This window comes from Ascidiella aspersa, chromosome 3 (genome assembly GCF_963924565.1).
Source record: "Ascidiella aspersa chromosome 3, kaAscAspe10.2, whole genome shotgun sequence".
Lineage (NCBI taxonomy): Eukaryota > Metazoa > Chordata > Ascidiacea > Phlebobranchia > Ascidiidae > Ascidiella > Ascidiella aspersa.
The window spans coordinates 9,231,475-9,254,842 of NC_139449.1; the positions used below are offsets into that span (position 1 = coordinate 9,231,475).

The following is a 23,368-nucleotide window of genomic DNA, read 5'->3' on the forward strand; positions in this document are numbered from 1 at the left end:
ACGCAACTATATTAACGTGGGTACAGCAATCCACTTATAAGGGTGTCATATTATTTATTCGTCGATAAAACGTAGTTAGAAAATATTCCACCATATCCTGTTCTGCCTTTACTATTGAAGTTTACGGCCTATCAGTTTCGAAACCTGGTACTGCGCATGCGCACGTCGGAATCGGGACTTGGGTAGTTTTAGGCTGTTAAACAAAATTAAAAAGTTGGTTATTTAATGTCCTGGAAAGCTATTGCGAATAGAGACAGCTATCAGGGTAAGAATTCAAAAAAACCCAACAACGTCTTCCATGTGTAGGTTGGGTTGTAACTTTAAAGTTTTTTGTGTTCTTTTGCAATGGTCATTGCTTGGTCAGTATATATACGTGGTCAGTTTTAAAACAAGCTGGGTTCATACATTTTGTGGCATTTTCGCATGGTTGGGTTTTGGGCTTGATTTTTGGGCTCGATAAAAAACTCTTTCCGGTTCAACATGTCACACTCACGTAGGAATTCCGAAGTGACCGAATTTGTTTTTGTAAAGTGACAAACGTAAGTGTCTTTAGACACAAATCTGATCTTTTACACAAAATCGGCATTTTTTCATACATTTTGTGGCATTTTCGCATGGTTAGGTTTTAGGGTTAAAAAAAACTTTTTCCGGTTGAACGTCTCATAACAAAAAAGAAAAAATGAAGGTTAAAAAACTGTTTTCGGTCGATCATCTCACGCCTCCGGACTCTCGGACATCTCCTGGCACGGCTCGTCCAGCACGCTCATCTCGGTCTTGTCGGATTGCTGCGGTGAAGAGGAGTCTCCCTCTTCTTCTTCTTCTTCCTCCTCGATGAGCAACCTCCGCTGCTCCGAGTGGCTCCCGGGATCGCTGCTGCAGATGCTCTGCCTCTTGGAGGAGGGAGCGGTTCGGAGGAGCTCTGTTCCTCCGGAGGAAACGATCTTGATGGTGGAGTTTGTGGTGGAAGTCTCCGAAGAGGGAAGCGGGTCTTTGGCGCTCTGCACCTGCGCACGTGTAAATTGGTTGTAATAGGGTCAAAAGGGGCGTTTATATAAAGATGGGCTATTTTTACACAAGCAATATTCAGACACGAATCTCTTTATGAACCCACCAGCCCGTATGCAATATGTGATTTTAGAAATCAGCCTGACCCTTGCAAGATAAATGGCGACCTTAATTTCTGATCAGTAACAGTAGAATACATAATTCAGGTCAGAAACTAGTAAAATATCCAATGTTGCACTGGATATATGATCATAGAAATCACCTTGATACATTAACCGATTCATACTTAGTTTTTAAGCGTGCAAACGTAGACTAAAAAATGTTGCTGGGCTTTTTTTACTTAATTTAAAATCTTCCTAGGTCCGATAAAAGTCGTAGTACCGGTACTAGTTCACTGCAACATCGCTGCTGATCGGATGTGTTCGATTCAAGACTGCGTTGCTTCCTAACCTTAGGGCAAATCTTTGCCTAAATAACGAAAAAACACGCTTTTTACGTTTTATTTGTTTTTCTTGTTTTACCATAGTAATTAGATTGTTTGGTATTATACAGGACGCCGGGTATCGGTATTGGAATACACAGCATAAAAAATTAAACCTTTAGACATCAAACATCAGATTTCCAACCAACATTTAATAAAAAAAACTAAAAACGGGCATTTTGAACTCATATGGAGTTAAAAAGCCTTCGCATAAGAACTAAAAACAAAAAACATTTATTATTATCGAACTCGAAAACTAGAGCCAATTTTCACTCGAAAAAATAACTCGAAAACTAGAGCCAATTTTAACAAACTAAAGGCATTTATTTTCCTTAATTTTGTGGCAAAAACAATGCGTTGGCGTGTAAATAAACTCAACTTACTTCGAGAAGCACGGCCTCGTAGAGAAACTTGAGGTGCGCCGGAGATGTGAACACGCGAGGGCGCATCTGGCAGGCGAGCATGGCCGATTGGTAGACGTCGACCGTGTCCTCGCTAACCAGCTGGGAGTGCAGGAGATGCCAGCAGGCGAACTGGATCGCAGATGTAGAGCCGTTTCTGTACAGATACCAGAAGTAAGTTAAAACCTGCTTTTAATTTTGCCTTTCAGTTGATTAATGGCTTTGTGTCGGTTTAAGCCTACCTAGAGTACCTATATGGTCTTGCGTTAAGTTTTTTTGTGTTTTTTTATATTAGTGCGTTGTACAATATTAACGGCTTTGAGATTTTTATTATTATTTTTGAATTCATTAATTTTAATTTTGGAGATGAAAAAAAATCCGAGTAATGTCTATTAAATTTATTTTGAAAACATAAGAACAGTAATAGCGAAACCGAGATATTTCATTTTCTGGTGAGGGTTAAAGGGTAAATATCCCCCAAAATTGAAGAATCAACATATTCTCAAGTTAAAAAGCCCTAGGAAACAAAGAACAGTCCATATAATCAAAACTAGAAGTATAATTAAAAGAAACAAACTTTTTTTAACTGCTGTTAAAAAAATGATTATGATGAGTAAAAACACTGCTGGCACTGAAAACTAGGCCCATGTGTTAGTTTCTTTTTTAACACATAATACGTCATTACCGCTAGTGTCAGCACAACGATTTGCTATACCTGTCCTGCAGCACCGTGGTGCCTTCCTTGAGAGCTGTGTGCTTGTAGATAAGCTTGAGCGCTTCGAACTGACTCTTGGTTGGATGTTCGTTCGGCCAGGCGCTCAACTCAAACTGACGCACCTCCAGCACGTAATCGTCCTTTACACACATTTACATACATATTATTGTAGCGATAGGAAGTAGTTTTCCCTATTTTACCCACCGCAGTGTTTCTCAGCCTTTTATGGCTAGCGGCACTCCTCAGAAATAATAAATAGATTGCTGCACCCCTTCAAGATTTTTTCGTAGGTAATTAATTATAATGTCGCAATAAACGGAACTGGAACAACACACATCAACTCTAAATAACGTAGGTGAAGTTATAATTGAATTCATTCCACTCCAATCTAACACAAAAGTTGTAAGAGTTAAGAAAAAATAATCTTGGCACCCTTGAGCATTTGAAATATCACCCAAGGGTGCCGCGGCACCCCGGTAGAGAACTACTGCCCTACTGCGTTGCCAACTTGACGTCACTATACACGTGACCAGTGTCAACTGACGTGTGACCAACGTCCGAGCGAGTGGTCTTGGCGTTTCGCGATTTTATTCTACTTTATGCGATTCGATTGGATGGGATTTCGATTGGAAAGTTATACGGACAGGTATTTTAGTGTCCTTCTCCTTGGGAGTCTGGTGTATACAAGGAAAGTGTAAGAGATTAGCCAGCGCCTTACTTAGCCGTAGAAACCAGCAATGCTAAAAGTATATACCATTGTTTATTGACAGTAAATCATATAGCGCCGATGTTTTTTTTACTTTTAACATTAATCGTTATTTTTTATATTCATCTCTTTTTGTTTTCGAATTCTTTTTGGTTTTGTTAAAATTGCCCCTTTTTTTCAAATTTCTATAATTTATTCCAATATTAATGAACTGCTTGTTAAAATATATTTGTTCGAATATCACTGTTTCAAAATTAGACATTTCCATTTTCAAAAACGAATTGTTTAGATTTTTCAGTTTCAGATACATAACTATCGGGCAGGGTAAGATGTTTGATTTTGCAAACAATACAACAACGGCACGCAGTTTGTGGACTTGTGCGTCATGCAAACAAATTTAGCTTTTACTGTGGCTCAATAGCCTTCGCAAGTCGGCAAAGTTGTCCAAAAAAGCGCCAGAAACAAACAAGAAAAAGTCCTAAACTGTACAATATCCTAAAGACTACTAAATGCATGTTTATTTTGATGACTATTTCGGTAAAAACAGCAACAAAAAGGCGCCAAACTAACCTTGGTTGCTTCCAGAATGAAATCGCGCTGCAATAAGGTGCATCCACCGTCGGAAGAAACTTCGAGCGGTTTCTCCGAAGCGTAGCTGACGTTAAAAGCCGGACAATGAGTGGCGTGGCTCGCACTAGGCCAATAAACGTCCGTTGAATCGTTCTAAAAAGGCGAAAATATTATTTGTTCAAGTCGTTGCCGAGGTAAGTGGGGCATTTTTTGACCAATCTGCAAAATTGGTAACTTTGCGTCTATAAAAATACGCAAGAATTCAGAGCCATATGGATAAATAAGTTTCAGAAAAGCTGCTCCTGATTTAACAAAACGAATAATATTTTAGCATGAAAACAGGGCAGATTTATGAAATACATTAAAGGTTTTAGCCAAAGCGTAGAGGTAAATTACAATTTCTACATGTTTTTTTATAGGTTTGCGTTCGTAACACTTTGTTTCGCAACAAGCTAAAGATGCTGTTTCTTGCTGCGCAGGAAGTTTTGTTTTAAGGCTACAATGCTGAGTAGTGCCTTTCTTTACCTTGTTCATAGACGAATAACAAAGTATTTTGAAAGAAAAATAGGCGTTTTAAACTCTTCCAACTCATGTAATAGCTATATCAAAAAACACTATAAACTATAGGTGCTATATAAATAGAAAGCTACTTTCACTTTATGCGCTTGACGTTGAACAGCCGAGTTTATCATTTAAACGAAGGGTTCTAAAACGTTTTTATACACAGACCCCTAAATTTTTTTTGCCTTGCGTAGACCACGGTCGGCAAAAAAAAATCTAAAATGACATCATAAATTGACGTCACAGTACAAATAAACTTCATAAATAGGCTGAGTTTGGTACAAAAGTGTGAAAGTGAAATGGAGTCTAAATAGGATTCAGTGCAAAACCGTTTTATTTTTTATCAAGCTGTTTTCTTTAAAACAAGATTACTTATTTTATATACACTTATAAGTATAGGCCTTCATGGACCCCCTAAAACTAGTTCGCGGAACCCTTCAGTTTAAGAACCCTTGATTTAAACTATCGGTAAAGTCGTATAAATACAGTTGCTTTTCACAGACGAATAACAGTACCCTTTAAAAATACTACACTATTGCACGGGCCTGCGCAACGCAGCCAAACAGATATAAAGGCAATCCCTATGCGGCCTACCCATTCCTTGTCCTTGAGTGTTACGATGGTGGGTACGTTGTGGTCCCAGATGAGCTGCCAGAAGTCCTTGCGAGTGTTGCTGAGTGGAAGCTGCGTGACCACGAACTCATGGCTGCTTCTGTAGCCCTGGATAGCCGAGAGAAACGAGAGTTGAATAGTTTAATCGTGCCCTTATTACCATGGTAGGCAGACTTGGACAACTAGATTTATTTTAGCTTTTGAAAATCAGATTAGAACTAAAATTAGAGCATTTTAGTTTTTTCCAAATTAGATTAGAAATACGTAATAAGAATATCAAAGCCCATACAGAAGTAGGTATCATTTTGGACGTTTCGAATAACTCTTTATTCTTTGATATTCTTATTACATCTTACTACAACCTCCAACCATTATGCTCCAAAGATTAGAAATAGAATTACCGAATTCTTAAAACAACGAATTTAAACTAGATTTACATTACAATTTGTTATGCCTTTTAGCACAACATATGCTGTTTAGAATGTACAAATCAACAACAAGTCGTTCCGACCAAAGAGTTTTATGAAACTAAAAGTGCCGTTGGACAAATTAGCATTTTTGGTGAAATCCAAATTAGATTAGAATTAGAATTATAGCACACATGCAATTTACAAACTAGGATAGAATTAGAATTAGAATTAGCCGCATTTTGCTCTAATTCATTGAATTAAAAAACTAGAATTACCTAGTACCTAGTTGTCCTAGTCTGATGGTAGGATGTGTTTAAGAACTTTTTGTAAGAACCACTTGATTATACACACCTGTACGAAGGATGCGTTGATGTAGTCCGAGCCCTCCGCACTTGTCCTGGTTCGCAGCAGAACGCGGGACCTAAACACGGGAAGCACGGAGCCGGGGCGGTTCTTGCGTTCGTTCACAGCTCGGGTGGCAAAATCGTAGTCGAGGGTGTCCAGGCGAGAGTAGACGATTTTCTGCGTTGATGGGAAAATGGTTCGTTGTTTGTTTTTCATTGCCTATACAGGTCTGCGGAGTCGGACTCAGGAGGAATAACTACCCGAATTTTAAAAGTGATAAGGCGCAGTCTGTAAATTGTAAAGGTTGAACAGCATTTGGTGGAATATTTTCCAATCACGTTTTATGGGTTGATGAATTATACGACACTCCTACGAGTGGATTGGTAAATATCCACCTTTGTTTAGTTTCGTAAATGGGTTAAATACAGGTTGTAGTTGGAGTCGGATTCGTGACTTGACGAAATCACACATTTGCATCGAGCCGGACTCGGGTAATTTGTAACTCCGCGGCACTAATTTGTAACTCCGCGGCCAATAGTATTTTCGAGAAGTTTTTTTTTTTCAGAAAGTCACATTTTCTTTTTTGCATAGCTACAAGGTTTTGGAACTTGGTGGATAGGTGTAAGGGGAAACAATTTACGTCCCTTCAAGATTTTTATAGCAATAATGATGAAGAAAGATTGGTATTTTTTTCTTTCCATGCTTACTTTTAAAAATATCTTCACGAATAGGTATACATCGGCGAAGTTTGAAATTTTAGTTCAACCATAAATTTTAGCAGAAATTGAATCTATTGTCATGCCTTCTTTGCTGCATAGTCAGAAAAAGGAGGTCGAATTATTTGAGAATCGCAAGAAATTTAGGTTGCACACAGAAAGCAGCATAGAATAACAAGATCAATTCTGTCCAATAACTCCCCAACCAGAGCAAAAAATTTTGAAGTCTCTTCTGTTTGGTTCTAAACACGTGTGTTAAAATACTCTAACACTACCAGAAGCCCTTGGATACTTGTTTAAGCACCGTAGGTCCGCAAAACATAGCAAGACGCGCTCCAAAAAACGAAGCGCCCTCTAACCATGAACTGTTTTTCCAGCGGCGACCGGAAGGTGGCGCTGCCGACCTCTCCCTTGTCCTTGGCCGGGTTCGGTTCGAGTCGCTTCTCTCCGGCTTTGGTTGTGCTGATCAACTTGGTGAAGTAGAGGGAAAGGTCGTGAGACGAGCACTCCGTGATACCGCTCGTGATGTACTCGAGCAGGGCGTCGTGAACGAACACGTACTGGTCCTGAGATGATAAAATGCAGCAGATGGAGAGATATGTTATTTTACGGCATTTTGAAAAAAAAAAACTGTTTTGCTTTTACTTTTTTTGCGAACGAAATTTAAAAATCATACTTCCCAGAATTGGAATGCTTTCATAATGTCGTGTTATTTCGTTGGAGGACATTTGTGAGCAAAAGTGGATTCTGGCTTTTAATTGGGAGTAAACTTAAAATATACAGTTATATCGGAACAAATCAAGCGCTGTAAGTCTTCAACTCTATAGGCTACCCCATATCCCCAAACATTTGCATACACATACAATGGTGACGCATTATTGTTTAAAGAGGATGAAAATAAATTTAATGTAAAATTTGGCATCGGTTAAAGCAGGGCTGCTGGTGAAGACGTGTTTTTCTTTGCCTTTCAAAGACTGTTCTGTTCTCTTTTTGGGCAAGCCAATTCATTTTTTCCGAAAAAATTATGCTGGATACTATCACGTTTTGTTAAGCCGTGTTTCTTACGATGGCGTACATATTTGGGCAAATTGGTTCTGTTTTCTTATACAAAGGGTGTTGTTTTAAATTCCAGCAAATTTAAATACTTAAGGACAAATCGAGGCTGTTTAAGTGTCCAGAGGCCCTTATGATTCTAATTACTGTAATGCATTATGCATACGCATATAACTGTTAAAAAGTATAGAAGGTGACCATTAAAAGCACACAGATTAGTAAAATGAATAAAAAAGGTCGGCAGGGATACTACAAAAAGCAAAATTTTATACCATTTTTTTAGTTTCAATTAAGATGCGCCACTCAAATTTTAACTTTTTTTCAAGCGTTTAAAAAAGACTTGGAATATGTGACAGATATATATGTATATTTATATACCACAATAAAACTTATCCTTAAGTTACTTTAATTTCGTTCTAATTTTTTCTCGCAAATCTTACACTATTATTACCGCGAGCAGGCATGTTTTTTAAAACACCGATACCTCACTTGATATCGGGCATCGGTTCCGATCCGATACTATCAAACTTTTCCATGTTATACCGATTTATTTGTACAACCCATAACGCAGAACGGCACAAGTTCTCACCTCTGTCTGCACGAGATGGTTCCGCTGCATTCTGATGTGGTGCAGAAAGCCGATGATGCTGACCTTGCCCGTCTTGCGTAGCATCTGCATCATGCTGTGGATCACAATGTACGTGCCCGTACGTCCCACACCAGCGCTGCAAGAAAAAAATGTATTATTATAAAATGCAATAAAACTCAAAAGTTTAAAAACCCGAATGATTAAGTTGAATTAAGGAACGTGCCCGAAAGGCCTACACGGGTGCTGCAAGGAAAATTGCAACGAAGATCGATTATTACGGATGTTCGATAATATCGGATCGGAGCCGATACCCAATGCCAAGTTCAGTTGATTTGTTTGTTTGAGCACATTAATGACGTCATGTAGTATCGGGCCGCGATACTTCAGCAAACTACAAGCCCCATGCGAGAAATATCTACGATAGTGCATTTTAAGAAATTAAAAAGGGTGCATGGAGTTCTATTGATAAACGCAGTGACCTACTAAGGTGGCGCTTGTATTTTACGCAGACGCGTAATCACAAGCATAGAAACTTTACCCTTACCTGCAGTGCACAACGATTGGCGCGCTGCTGTTTCCGTTGGCTAGTGACGAACGCCGAATAAATGTGAGAACTGGCAGGAGATATTCCGGCGTGCCATGGTCCGGCCACTGGCTGAAGTGGAACTGAACTACTTTCCTTTCGTTGCCCTGGCAACAACAAAAACAAACGTTATTTTGAATTTCGCGTGCTGGAAAAATAGTCTCATAACAAGAGAGATGTTCAAAACTGTCGAATCGGAGCCGATACACGATGGCAAGTTGTAGTATCCACACCCGTCTAAAACTATAGGGTGGTGCCGATGCGATATCAAATTATTATTGAAACTTTAGCCATGAATTGCGATCCAGCCCAGCAATTCTACCCTGGCATGTAAATTAATTAAAATAGTAGGTTAACAACTGGTGGTAACTAAACTTAAAGCTAAATCACAGTTTGATTCAATAACCTGTGTAGAACCACTTCGAACGTTTTTATTTCAGGATTTGCGATGCAACGTAGCGATTCAAACTTGAAAGGTAATTTATCGAAAAATAATATGGGTTAATAATTGAAGGTAACTCAACATATTAATCCTAAACCAAATGTTGGCCTAATAACCTGGGAAAAGTGCCTTTGAATGTTTAAATTTCACTTATATTGCTTGTTGGAACAAAGCAATGACGTCATTTGGCATCGAATTGGATCGCGATATTTTTATCTAAAATAAATATGTCGATTTTATCAAATGTTTTGACTTCACTGTTTCACTACAATTGCCTTACAAACTTAACTTAGAGGCGTGTTATGTTAAAAAAAGTGAGAAAGTTCGTAAAAAACAACCTTTAACTTCTAAAAGAAAAAATGACACGTTTTTTGAAACGGCTTCGGTGCGCTCAGACACTCACGTTTCGTCTCCCGAGCTTGGTATTCTTCACCGAGAAACTGCGAATGATGTAGTTGGCGTAGGTCTTGGTTTGCTTGAGGGTTACTGTGACGTGTTTGTACTGCTCCTTTCCCTCCTGAGGCCAGTACTGGTCGCATTTGCGCTGAAACGAAACAGGCCAAGGGTTACAAGGGGTGTGAGAAAAACAACTCAATTTGTGCTTCTCAACCATTTTTACGCCTCGCAACACTTTTTTCAACACATCTCTTTTTTACCTTGTGGTCTAATTTTACAAGGATTTTTTTGCCGAGCCGCTTTTAAGAGCGGTTTTTAACAAGTATCTCATTTAGAAACATTTTTTTTTGCATCGCGGCCAACTTTTACTTTCTGCATACATTTTCCAACGTTTTTCATAATTCGAAATCCAAATAATATATTACCAATCACCATGGTGCAAATAATAAAAATAACAGTTACACATTAAAACAAATTCGATTTACTACAGCACTTAAAGAGAACATAAATTAAGCTGCTCATAAACTAAATTCAAAGACTCAAAGGCTTTGTGGCAACCCTGAAACTGCAGCAGGTCATGGGCCTCCATTAAACTATACTTTTGGTACACTTTTACTACGTAAATACAATTCTTATGGCGAACTTTCCTTATTTATCAACGTTGTCCAATCAAGAGAAATAGTTTCAGCCAAAACCGTCGCGCGGCCGCGTAAACTCAGACACGATACTAATTGCCATTTCTGCATAATCTATAAATGCCAATTAATCTACACGCGAATGTCTTTCATGATTGTGCAATGTGCATGTACAAAGGGGCGCTCGAGTACAGCTAAATTTTGAATATTTATTGTAAGGCGCCACGTTACAGCAGTGGGGGTCGCAAGGGGCTGTCTGGGGGGTCACCGTGTAGTATTTGATAAAAAAGAACTTTATAAGAAATAATTACTAACATTTGGCAGTATATAAGGAGCAAAAGCAACCCCAGTCCCAAAAATGAATCAAGCGTAGCATCATTTAAAGTTTTAAACGATGTCTAATAAAAATGCATGAACGCACAAACCGTAACTTTGCTTTGTTGTGCATACTTAAATCTGGTCACTTTAGTCGAATTTCGATACAATCCGTTTAAATTTTACCCCTTTTCGAATTTTGCCATTTTTTAAATGTGTTTTTTTTACTCTGGTTTATGTATCCATGCACTATATTGGGGGGGTCGCGCAAATGATGCAGGATGCGCCCTTAAACGTTTAGCACCTTTCTGTGTAATCCAGATGTTGTCGAACTGTGCGTCACGACGCCCCGGGCCTCGGGTGCAACTTTCCAAGCGAATCGCAGTAGAAATTTGTTTGTAGAAAATCGTTTTAAATCAAGGTTGAAGCGTTAAAATTGGACGCCATAATTTAGCTTGCTTGGCCGGTAATGAATGTTGTGCAGAAAGTGTTTTCAACATTTAGAGCTCTGGCACGTTTGGCAAATACCTTAAGCTGGTTAATGAGAATCAACTCAAATGTCCCTGTATATTCTAGCTTAAAATTTTCAGCGCAGTTTAGCCAAGCTGTACTAATTTTGTTTTAACAATTTCCTCAGCTAAATGATTGCCACCGCTGAAATGTAAAAGGAAGGAAGACACTAAGCGTTACTCTGGAATACAAACTTAAAGCAGATTGTTGAAGTAAAGGTCTAAACTGCTGAACATATGACCAAGGACTAGGCAGTGCAATAAAAGTGTAAAAACTTATACAGTGATATTAGTTCAGTTCAATTGGGGACAAAAACATCTAAGTTACATAAATTTGATACATTAGGCACAGTAAATCGTGTTTTATTTGGTGTTTTTATGTTAAACACGCCTAATTAAAGAAGTGTATTATGACATAGATTAGTTACGGTATTAACGTAACCGAAACAGTGCCATGTTTTGACAGAAGTGCACCATAGTGCTTTGTAAAGTATTATATTATATTTATATAACTGCTTTTAACAGAGATTAAAAGACAGGTAAGTATGCTGATTTCAAAAAGGCTGTTTATATGTTTTACTTACAAAAATAAGCACTGCAGAATAAATCTGTTAACGCATTTTAGAAGAATTTTGTTAGATCCCCTATTTTTAACTCATAAATCTCCCAACCCAATCAATTAAAGTTGTGTACAAATTTATCTACTCAAACATTAAAAGACACAAAACGTTGCTTAACAATTTTTTCTTAGATTTATTTTCCATATGTCTGTAACCCAGTTTTAATAATTCGTCTGATCACCTTGATTCATTAGCAGAACTTTCATAGGACATCAGCTTTAGTTATGTCAAACAACTCAAACTTGATATGGCAATGGACCAACCAGGAAAATGTCACAAGTTCTGATAACGATTCCGACAGCGAAATAACGGAACTATATCTCAGAAATAATCGTCTTTGCGACCTGGCATTTTTGCAGTACGCGTCGGCCGAATCAAACTACTTAAAGGCATTAGAAAGTCAAAATCTGTCTGACGACACCTTGTCAAGTAACAAAAACAAACTATGCAGTAAGAAATATACGGAAACTATTCTTCAGAGTGATTTTCAAACAGTCACGGCAAAGACAACAGTTGAAATCGTCAAAACACAGGACAAGAAATCTAGCCATAATGAAAGCGTAGAAAGTGGACAGCATAGTTCGGTAAACAAGGAAATACTACAGAAGACAGAAATTTTAGGTTGCCAATCCCATTTCAATTTAAACAAATCTACTCCAGCGAGCAATATGCCAAGTCAATTCACTTGTGAAATTGGCGTTGCTTCAACAAATGGTAGTGAGTCAAAAGAAAATGAAAAGGAAAAAGATCCATGTGAGCATATTGTGGAAGATAACACTATACTGTCTCCAAAGGCAGGCAATGAGTCTTCCAGTGCTGGATTTTCTGCGCCTTGTGGTGCCTGCGCATTGTGCGGCAATCACGGGCACCATAAAACAATGGTCGAGGCTATTACCGCACTAAAAACACCAATGGGAAACATCAAACTGCATCAGCAGCTAACCTGCAGCAGCTATGGAATATACGTGGTCACTTGCATAGTTTGCAAACAGCAGTACGTTGGAAAAACGGCCTTACGATTTTCAACAAAGTGGAATTTGCATCGCTGGTCCTGGAGAGCACAGCGTGGTCACAGTAAAAAAACTCTTTTGAAGCATTACTTACGAAGTCATGGTGACATTCTGAAACGTAAGAGTGACATTGCCGACTGCTACAGTTTGGCGTTCGTGGAGCAACCGCCGAAAGATGAGCTTAGTTTGTTTCGCGACAAATGGATAAAGAGGATACGAGCAAAAAAGTGTAACTAAACGTGAAATTTGATGGTATATGTTTGGTATACATATTTTATGCGGAATCTTCAAAGGACCAACTAGAAGATTGGCTTTTTATTTCGGCAAAGCAATAAATTGAATACAAGGAAAAACGTGTAATTAAATGTAAAGTTTTATGTTTTGTCTTTTATCTAAACATTTTAAGTCGTTTCAGAGTAACTGACCCTGACCAACGTTGCTTAAGGATTGCTCGAAAAAAAAAAGCTATCAGTTTATTAGCTATATGAAGAGTTTTAAAATTTGTTTTAAAAATGAGTAACTGTCTTAGCTGCGCTACTACTAAATGTGGTTACTTTAATTAGCCAATTTTTTTACCAAACATGATTTCCGTAAATTAATCAACACTCACCTGACAAACGTTTTTTGACTTACTAAAGGTTTGCAACAGATGGTCTATTCAAGTGGTTCGCAAAAATGGTTGTTTATTTTATGGTTTAGAGACCAAAAAACAAAGATGCATTCAAAGTCATAAAAGTTTTGCCTGCAATTGGATGCCTGTGCTCTTAGCTCTGTTTGGAACTTTTATTTAAAAATTATAATTAAACCTTCTGGTGTTTATTACTTTAAGAACCTGTTGTATTTTACATCACTCAACTAGTACTTCAACTCATGGAATTATATATATTACTTTTTTTTCTTATCTGATAATAGACTTAAGAAATGCCAACTCCAAAACTTCCAACGTAAAAAGGTGGGACTTAAAATCGAATTAAAAACTGATGCCTGTGGTTTTGATTTTCCAACTTGGGTTAGGATTAACAGTCATGCAGCATTAAGGAATAAAGTCAAAATTCCTACCCTTCCTTTTTCCATTAGGTTGGTAATCATCACAATCACCACAATGTTGTTCTCCCAAATCATTTTCCAAAAGTCATTGAAGGTTGACGGCATGGGACCCTAAAAAAATGCATTAAACTTTATATGATAATATCAAAAAACTTTGGGAGTCTGAAGTGCATTTCAATTCAACTAGGAGCAAATTGTTTAAACAGGTTAAATTGCAAGATAAACAATGATTAATTGCAGTTTTGTTTGGGTTGTTCAACAGTACACTTACATCAAATTTTATTAAGATCAGATATGAACAAATATTTACCAGTAGAATAAAAATAGTTAAGCTGATTTTATTATATAAGCTTTTATAGACAATTTACATAATTTAAAATGAACAAGTTAAAATACTTATTCATTAAAACCAGGGGTTTCTGAACTTTTTAGGCAGCACACAAAACCCAAAATAATTATTTAAACATTTCACAGTAACAAAAAGTCATACTTTTACATTTAATCTAGAATAATCTGCAATAATCTACAGAAAGCGTTTAAAGATTAATGTGAACTGAGCCAAGACAGTGAAACAGACGCTAAAATGGGATATTTCCAGTGAATATGTCGCCCCTGTTACCAAAACCACAAAACACTTGGGGTGGGTGGACGGCGCAAAATTTAAAGAGTTTGAATGCTTCAGTTGTTAAATTAACACTAAAAAAAATAAAAAACACAATGCCTTATTTAATATGTGGATTAACTGTGGAATTTGGCAATTTAAAAGTTAAAAAATATAGTGCGTTAGAAGCTAAAGGAAAGCAACCCTTCATGGCATGCAATGTATGCTAAAAAAATAATAAACGCAATGCCCTATTAAATCTGTGGAATTGTAAAATAATGTGACTTAAAAGTTGAAAAATATAGTGCTTTAGAGGCTTAGAACAAAGCAACCTTACCTGGCATGCGATGTATGCTTTTGGCTTCTCATAGCTTGAAACATAGTTTGCGTTTATGTAATCAGAGCCACGGTGAATGTTGTGCTTGGTTTTGTTTTGGTGCAGACGAACCCTGGTATGGTCATCTATTTAAAAATAAAATAAACGTAACCAAAAACATACTTAAAAAAAACTATGCAGCGTAGATAGGACGTTAAAAATTGTTGAAGTGGTTTATAAATGTTGATGGCAAAAACGTTTGGCAAAAATGTACAAAAAACTTTAAGGTTAACTCCTTTTTAGACAGGTACACTGACACAACAATGTACAGTCAAAACGTTTTTGTCCATTTTAACAAAGTTACTGCAAAACTTGGGGTACCCTATGCAATGATCTGTAATGTAGCTTGATAAAATAAATTGCAAAGCCAAAAAATTGCTTTGATTTACTTCTTTGTGACATTAACTTACGATGACACAGGTTCATATCGAATAGTCTTAATCAAGATAATGTCAATTTACTTGACATTTTTGGCTTTACAATTCATTATCAAGCTAAATTGCAAAACTATTGATGCAAATTTGCAAGTTGGTTCTTCAAAAATTTAGTCATAACTTACAGGCAACTATATTGGTGTATCGATTCTTGTCTTTGTTTTCTGACTGTGAGGAGGCTTCACATGAAGGCCGTGACTGGGTGCAGTTTTGGATTTCCTGTTTAAAAACATCGTTTAAACAAGCAAACAGATATTGCCCAACTTGCATGGTTTAATTAAAATGGTCATGTACTATTGTCTATAAAGTGATACTAAATGCAGCAGCATAAATGCTTGCAATATTAAAAATGATTTCATTGCAAAATGAGACTACTATTTCAGACAATCAGACATGGTTTGTGAGCAAATCAACATTCTATGCCTGGGATGGTTAAGTTTTCAGATAATAACTTGATGAACTAGACTTGTTACTGCATATAAATTATGATTGGTTAATTTTGAAATAGGACCTGGACAGTGTTAATTAGAATGTCTAACTAACACTGTCCAGGTCCTATTTCAAAATTAACCAATTTCCTTATTTTGCCGAATTGCTCCCTCAGAATTAATTAATAAGACATTGCTGTTTGACCAGAAATAGGTAATCGGTATTGAAATAAAGTGCAGAGTATCATACAACCCTGATTGTAAATCACATCACATTATTTGCAATCAATACTGTAAACCAGAGGAGCTTCAATAATGTAAGCCATGTTAGTAAAACAAAATACTGAAATGCACTGTTAGAGAAAAAACATTAACCCAAAGTCCCAAACTATGGTGACATATTGGGATGTCTGAAACCAAAATTTTATTACGTATACCTGATATTTTAGGAAAAAGGACTGGCGATTCAATATTAAATGTCATTCATGTTTTTAAAGCAAGATAAGCCAATTTTATCAAATAACCATTGAAATATATTGCTTTTGAGTTGTTAAGCAAAAAAATACCTGTTTATCATTAAAATACTTCTATAACAAAAAAACTAAAAAATGATTAGTTAGGTAGCAAATCTTGGCTAAAGTGATAAAATTATTTTTTATTAAATTGACAGCGATAAGACATGAGTATCAAAATCTAATCCCAGCGAACATCCCTAGTTGCGTTCATAGTTGCCGCACAATTTTATGTAAAATTCAAAAACATTTAAAAGTTTTCCAATAAAATATGCTTTTAAAAGAACTAAAATTAAATCGCTTGACATTTTAAATAAATATTTTCGAAAACAAAATAAATGCGATGGTTAACACAATAAAATAAGTTTAACAAATATTTTGCAACAGCAATTTGAAAACACTTATCTCAAGCTTCACTTTTAAAAAACATAGGGTTTTAAAAGACTTTTTAATAGGCAAAATCAATTGACTTTTGAAGATTCAGAGACTTGCTGGTAACCCTTTGCACATCAGTAATAGTTACCTCAAACTCTTCATTAAATCTCTGGTCGTTGTTATGATGATGCAGAGCGACATATTGAGAAAAGTCCTCAGCGTCAATTGCCTCACTCATCAAATTAACTAAAATATAACGAAAATAAGATTTTACTATACATATTTTGGTTTACCAGTTACTTTTAATTCACAACAAACCCTATATTGATCATAAAAAGGGAATTTTAAAGTTTTTAAAGAAAATCTGCATAATACTCTCATAGTACTTTAAACTTGTATTTTAAAAGGGTGTACTTTGTTGACAATTAAATGACCCAACAATAGTGATTTTGATTACTATTTTTGTTGAAATTCTACACCACAGCACTAAAAGTGGCTTGAAAACTTTATATCAATGTAAATTATATATAACAGTCAAACCTCATAGACATGTAAGAAATTGCAAAGCAAACACCAGAACTTACTTTGTTTTCCAAAAAGAACACACATTTTTAACCATCTCACTAAGCTTTCGTGAAACTAACCTGGCTGCACAGATACAGGTTTGTAACTGTTTTCAAGCACAACGCTCTGATTTCCCAGCAAAGCTTCATTGGTACCCTTCCACTTCCTGAGTAAAAACACAACAAACCGTTCGTCAAACACTGAATCAAATATAATCAGAAAGTGCCGGTCGTTTGAAACAAAGGCCAGTGAAATACCATACCCTGTCACTTGATATCTCATAAAAGAGCTAGGAGATATTAAAACAGTCTACTTGGTAACATCCTACAGAAAAGAAGTTTTACCTCAAACATGTAAACCATACTCAGTATTGACAATTGGTAAACTAATAGAGTAACATTATTATAGCTCGGTAGCTCCTATCGTTTTCAAGATATGTCTGATCATTTTCATCAAAGACAAAGTTGCCACATAAATGAAAAAAAGTCTTTGACAAAGTTGCCACATAAATGAAAAAAAGTCAATTACATTAAAAGACTTTTCAATTTGTAGGTATCCTGAAATTGTGTCGCTCAACGATTTTTTAATATAATTCAAACAAAACAATATAAATGCCACAACACTATTATGTTGAAAGACTTTTGAAAAAACAGAGGGTTTAACACGTTTCAATATATTAATCAATTTACAGACATTCAACGACTTTGAAAGATTTAAAAAATTTGTGGCAATCCTGTTTAACCAGCCAGGGAAAATATTGTTTGCAGCAAACAAGTGGCACACTTGCAACACACCTCCAAATGCACCAGGCAGAAATACACACTAGCAGTAGTGCAATAAGACCTCCCATCAGGCCTGGAAGTGTGTTGTCCACCTTGTTGTTTCCAGGTGTAAGCTGTTTCGAGCCAAGAGTGGTAGAACTAGGCACTGGTATGATCACTGTGAAATAAAACATGAATTTCAATGCACTTTTTTGGTTGACAAGACATTATGAACAACAAAATAGTTAGTTGGGAAATAATAGCTGTAAAAAGAGAACTGTGGGCATTAAGCCATTGGTAATCCTAATGAGAAATTCAAACTATTTAGCGAAATTGTTTTGCCATGTTTTTATTGGTGAGTATTAAAGTTAAAATATCTAAACATTTATATGCATTTTCCACAAAAAAACTAAACAACACAAACTTTCATTTTGCTTAAAAGCTACATAATTGTACTTTACTATAATGTTCAAACAACATGTAAATTTGTATTTAAAAATAAGTCTGAAAAATATAATACAAAGATTTTTTTAATTTTTTAATCAAAAAATATATATAAATATTAATACAGATTATTTCATGGGCAATAATTATTTTATTTAAAAAATAAAATACACAATTTAGTAAAAACCATAAAAGTGTAAATTTTTAACCTAAAACAGCTACAGCACCTGTGTGATTATGCATTATGCAGACCGGTAATCCTGGGGCCCATGTTCCATTTTTGGTGCAGTTGATTCGTCCGCTATTGACAAACTTGTATCTTGTGTAGCAAGTGAATATGATTGTTTCACCCGGTCCGAATGGGTACTTGCGGTACCGAATGTCCGGTATTCTTCTTGCATTGGCAACCATTCCAGGATCAGGACAATATCGACCTTCATCTGTATGACACAGTTTTAAATTAATATATACAGACATAGGCACAGAACTTTCGAAATTCCAAAACTTAATTTTCTAGACAGGGCAATATTGCTTATTAATTAGAAAAAAATTGATTGATGTTTGTTATAACCAAGTTTTCATTGACAAATTAGGGCATAAATCGCTTACTATGCTTGTCTGCGCAACTACAACAACGAATTTACTAAACTCACCACATGTGGCAAAGTCAAAATCTTTTCGTAAACCAGTAAATGGTAAATCTCTCTTTTGCTAAGCATTTGTTCTGATATTTAAGATGCTGAATCAGAAAAAAAACATCCAAAAAAATTGAAGTGTGTCCTTTGGTCAGGAATAGTGGTAGTTGGTGGATATCTGCCCGATTGTTTGGTGGAAATTTTAGTTGAATATTTACCCTGTTTTCACAAATTTTTGCTCTTTGGAGTTGGGACTACTGCAATCTTATTTAAGTAAACAAAAAATATCAATCTGCAGAGCAATTAGGTAAGCATAAATCAGTGCTGCGCTGTAATCTTATACACCTCTGGCCCAGATTCTGGCCTGATAGATAGTAGTTAACAATTTTTTAAAACCCTAGTTCTTTGTGAAAGCCATTTTTTAAATCGCTGTGTTTGTATATAGTAAAAACACCAAAAAAAGTGGTAATAAGCTTGTTAACTGGGGGCAATCAATGTAAAATATACTATAAATATTCATAAATTTGTAGCAGTTTTGGTGTACAATTTACAATAATAACTAAGTTGCACGGTATTGATCAATAATAAAAAAAAAAACATAAAAAGACAGCCTATTCTAAATTACTTGAAATGCCTCAAGTAACTAACCTACTTGATAGTTCATTATATGATGATAAATATATGCAACTTCATGATTAAACCAATATTAACTGAAATACTCACTGGTGTTGTCCTGACAAACTGGTCCTTTGCAGCATCGAAAGCCCTTGAAAAAAGTGGGATCTGGTACGCAGAACTTCGTTGCAGAGCAGTAGTGCTTCTCTGTCTGGCAAATGTTGCTAACAAAAGCGGTAGTTGCTAAAAAAAAACAAAGAAGGTTTTCAGTTAAACCACAAAAGGGGATTTTTGTGCTCATTTTTGCAAGAGGCTATTCCTGACAATTTAAATTGGGAATTTTTATGAGTGTTTAAGTTTGCAAAGAAAACTAAAAACATGTTGGCAAGCGTTCTACAAAACAATTTTAAAATTATATAATATATGTTACATAAAAAGGCAATATATAGAAATTAGAGATCGACCAATATCACTTTTTCAGACTGATAGCAATTTTTATGTTTTTGCCTACCAATACCCGATACCGATTTCTTATATACCTAGATATGCAAAACAGTATAGACTTTCTTGTCTCAGTCAAAATCAGTCACTATAGGTTATAGTTTATAAAAGAAAAATATATTTCGCCAATCACGGCATCATCAGTCTCTAAAAAACAAATACAAAATAATGTAAACACTTAAACCATGGTGGTAGAAATTAAAAATCATAGGAAAATAATCATAGAACCAAGAGCAACAAACTACGCGACCAGGTTAAAAATGTATAAGATAAAAGTTATAGGTATAGGGCTATAGAAAACCGGACCAACCTGCTACCCAAGTCTTGGGAAAAACAACAACAAGCTGTGTTCGTAAAGCGAAAAGAAAAAAAGGGTGGCAAGAGGTGATGATTTTGCCATCAAACCAACGCAGAGTTATGGATTTCGATCTTCTCTTAATTCAACAACAGAGGAAAATTACAAGGAACCTAAAGCAACTCTACCAAACTTGGGTAGCAGGTTGGTCCGGTTTTCTATAGCCCTATACCTATAACTTTTATCTTATACATTTTTAACCTGGTCGCATAGTTTGTTGCTCTTGGTTTTATGATTATTTTCCTATGATTTTTAATTTTTAATTTCTACCACCATGGTTTAAGTGTTTACATTATTTTGTATTCGTTTTTTTAGAGACTGATGATGCCGTGATTGGCGAAATATATTTCTCTTTTATAAACTAGAACCTATAGTGACTGATTTTGACTGAGACAAGAAAGTCTATACTGTTGTGCAACCATTCGAAGTCATTGTCGTCATAAACGTGCATTAGGACGAGGAGATATCTTCATTTTTACATATTAAGTTTGCACATTCCTGGATATGGTAATAAATTAAATTCCAAATGGCATTTCAGTTGTTTATCTAGCCTTCCTATAATTATTTAACCCTTATTTTGCATATTAACACTGCATGATGCTGAACTAATTTTCTTTGGCAAAAAATAAGAAATTTATTAGTTTTTTAGGAAAAGTTAAAAATATTGCTAGTAGCGAAATATCGGTTTATCCCTAATAGAAATTATATCATTTTAGCTATATAATGAATGTAAAATTACTACAGGTCGTTTGTAATACAAAAGTTTTTATTTCAAAGTTACAATGTTAAAGGTTTATATAGCAATGGTGTGATGATATATTTATAAAGTTAACATCTAGCACTTTTTATTTCCAAATGTTAGCAATGTACATTTTAATAATCACAAACTGAATAAACATTATGTTGTTCATAGTTACACAAATGAGATTTACACATTCAAAGACTGTCATAAAATTATATAAATTAACAGAAAATAATGCAAACATACTCAAAGGTACAGTTGAAGATTCAGTTGTTTGATTTTGTTGAACGATCTGACCTAGAGAGACAAATTTCAGTGAAATAAAAGTTTAAGTTACAACAATTGGAAACAAATAATGGTAACAGTTTTTATGTTTGTTATCAAGGAAGATTTTTTTAATTGAGAGTAATAACATTTAAACTGTGAAATGAGAAAGGTTTACAGAGATTACCAGTAGATTTTAAACAATGCTGGATTTATTTGCTTACATTAATAGCAATAAGTAAGCCAAGTCGTGATCGAAATACGTGTTTATCTTGCTTTGCGTTTAATTTACAAGGTGGGCTAAGTGTAAGCACATGTTTACTTTGCATCCTCAGCACCCTGTTATACAAGATGTAAAACCATATTGGCAAGTGATAAGATTTGACTTGAAACCTTCAATGCTGCAATGTTTAATACATGTCCTAATTTGTAGCCACTGAGTCAGTAAATACAACTATTTTATCTCATTTTATAAACATTTCAAAGTATACATAAGAATTGAGTAAAAATTGCAAACCAAAAAACTCTACAAGTGCAAAGCCTCAATTCGGCATAAAGTTGTAGTAAAACAAGATATACCTAAAATAGACTAATGTTTTTTTAACCAACCTATTGCTAATCAGTAGATTAACCAATATTATTTTAACAGCAAAACAATCACTGAAACAATCACATTATTAAACTAACTTTTGTTTTCAAATAAATACTAAAAAAGTTAGGACAAATAAAAATGAAAACTCTTATTTTCCAATTTGACATATGGCAAGTTTGATATCACCTGAAAAGGTATTTTCTTGTGCAACAAGAATTTTTTATCTAAAAAGATTGTAACTATATTTTTTTATTTCATAAACTCAAGACCAGTATCAAGATGATTTCATTTGGTGGCTTTTTTTGGTAAAATTAGTGATTAAAAAAGTATATTAAATATTGCAACAGTTGGTATTTCATCTAATATACCAGTTCATTATTTTCATTTAACATCAAAGTAGATATTTGGGCGCTGGTCTAGAATCCCATCACAACAAATATTATCCGGGTTAGGGTGTGGGTTAACGTTTGGGTAGGTTGAGCAATATTTTTAAATAGTATTATTTGAGGACCCACACCCAAACACTAACCCGCAAATATTGTGCGTTGCGTTAATAATTGTTTTAATGCTGTGGTAGGATTCTAGACCAGCGCCGATAGTTGTAAAACAATTGTGTTTATAATATTATTTCATTTAACCTTGACACAACAAACCTGAAATTTTGTAGGAACACACACCCGCAGTCAGCAAAACAAGAAAAATACTATTCATGTGCAATCCCATGTCAACTGAAATAAATATAATTATTATAGTTAGTGTGCATATTAAATCGAAAAATGTATGGTAAATTAAAAGCTTGGTACTGTAAAAGATGATGAGGATATTAAATACATTGAAAAACACATGACATTAATCATATTTTTAGAATTACAATTATTGGCTGGGTTAAATAAACAATTATATATAATCAAAGTTGATTTACAGAAAATATGTCCTGCAAACAACTCATCAGATTAATTATAGCAAAACGACAGGCATTTGTATAAAAAGGTGTCTACCTGTTGAGTGTTGATTAAGACAAGCTCCTATAGCGTTCTTTTTGGCGCTGGTCTAGAATCCTACCACAGTTCTAAAATCAACGCACAAAATTTGAGTTAGGTTGCGGGTTAGCGTTTGGGTGTGGGTGGGTCAAGTATTATTATATTCTTGATTTAATAATAATACTTGACCCACCTTAACCCAAACGCTAACCCGCACCCTAACCCAAATGGTGTTTCGTTGTGGTAGGATTCTAGACCAGCGCCTTCTTTTTAATTATGATAACGAAAAATGTAAAATTTAATGGTACTTATAATTAAATAAATATAAGCGTTTAAATATAAATGCCTAAAAGTAGTAATATAACTCACCAAGAACGGCGAACCAGAACGTATCTTCCAACTTTACTTTTTTTTTGTTTATTGTTTTGTAAAGCCAAGAAAGATATTTCTGATCTTGGCCTTCCAAAA

The 23,368-nt window shown here is 35.3% G+C and overlaps 1 protein-coding gene across 1 annotated transcript; it reads right to left on the minus strand.

The window, feature by feature from the left end:
• Nucleotides 1-284: 284 nt before the first annotated feature.
• Nucleotides 285-23,361, minus strand: LOC146159102 (receptor-type tyrosine-protein phosphatase gamma-like). The gene is made up of 21 exons (XM_083383904.1): nt 23,270-23,361; nt 22,574-22,648; nt 21,311-21,361; nt 19,575-19,709; nt 18,444-18,656; nt 17,806-17,950; nt 17,092-17,177; nt 16,596-16,693; nt 15,258-15,351; nt 14,660-14,784; nt 13,734-13,832; nt 9,593-9,733; nt 8,709-8,854; nt 8,165-8,300; nt 6,882-7,088; nt 5,813-5,983; nt 5,034-5,159; nt 3,879-4,031; nt 2,603-2,742; nt 1,870-2,044; nt 285-1,004 (listed from the first exon to the last, which is right to left on the minus strand). The coding sequence occupies exons 2-21, from the start codon at nt 22,641-22,643 to the stop codon at nt 714-716; spliced, it is 2,802 nt and encodes a 933-aa protein (XP_083240030.1). The 5' UTR covers nt 22,644-22,648; nt 23,270-23,361; the 3' UTR covers nt 285-713.
• Nucleotides 23,362-23,368: the final 7 nt, after the last annotated feature.

What these genes read in the sequence shown, in the direction of transcription:
- LOC146159102 (XM_083383904.1), bottom strand. Translation starts at nt 22,643, where the DNA reads ATGGGATTGCACATGAATAGTATTTTTCTTGTTTTGCTGACTGCGGGT. An exon ending in ATCTTCAACTGTACCTTTGA is followed by an intron (nt 19,710 to 21,310) that starts GTATGTTTGCAT and finishes GTTTTTTTTTAG; the next exon opens with CAACTACCGCTTTTGTTAGC. An exon ending in ACCTAATGGAAAAAGGAAGG is followed by an intron (nt 9,734 to 13,733) that starts GTAGGAATTTTG and finishes GTTTCGTTTCAG; the next exon opens with CGCAAATGCGACCAGTACTG.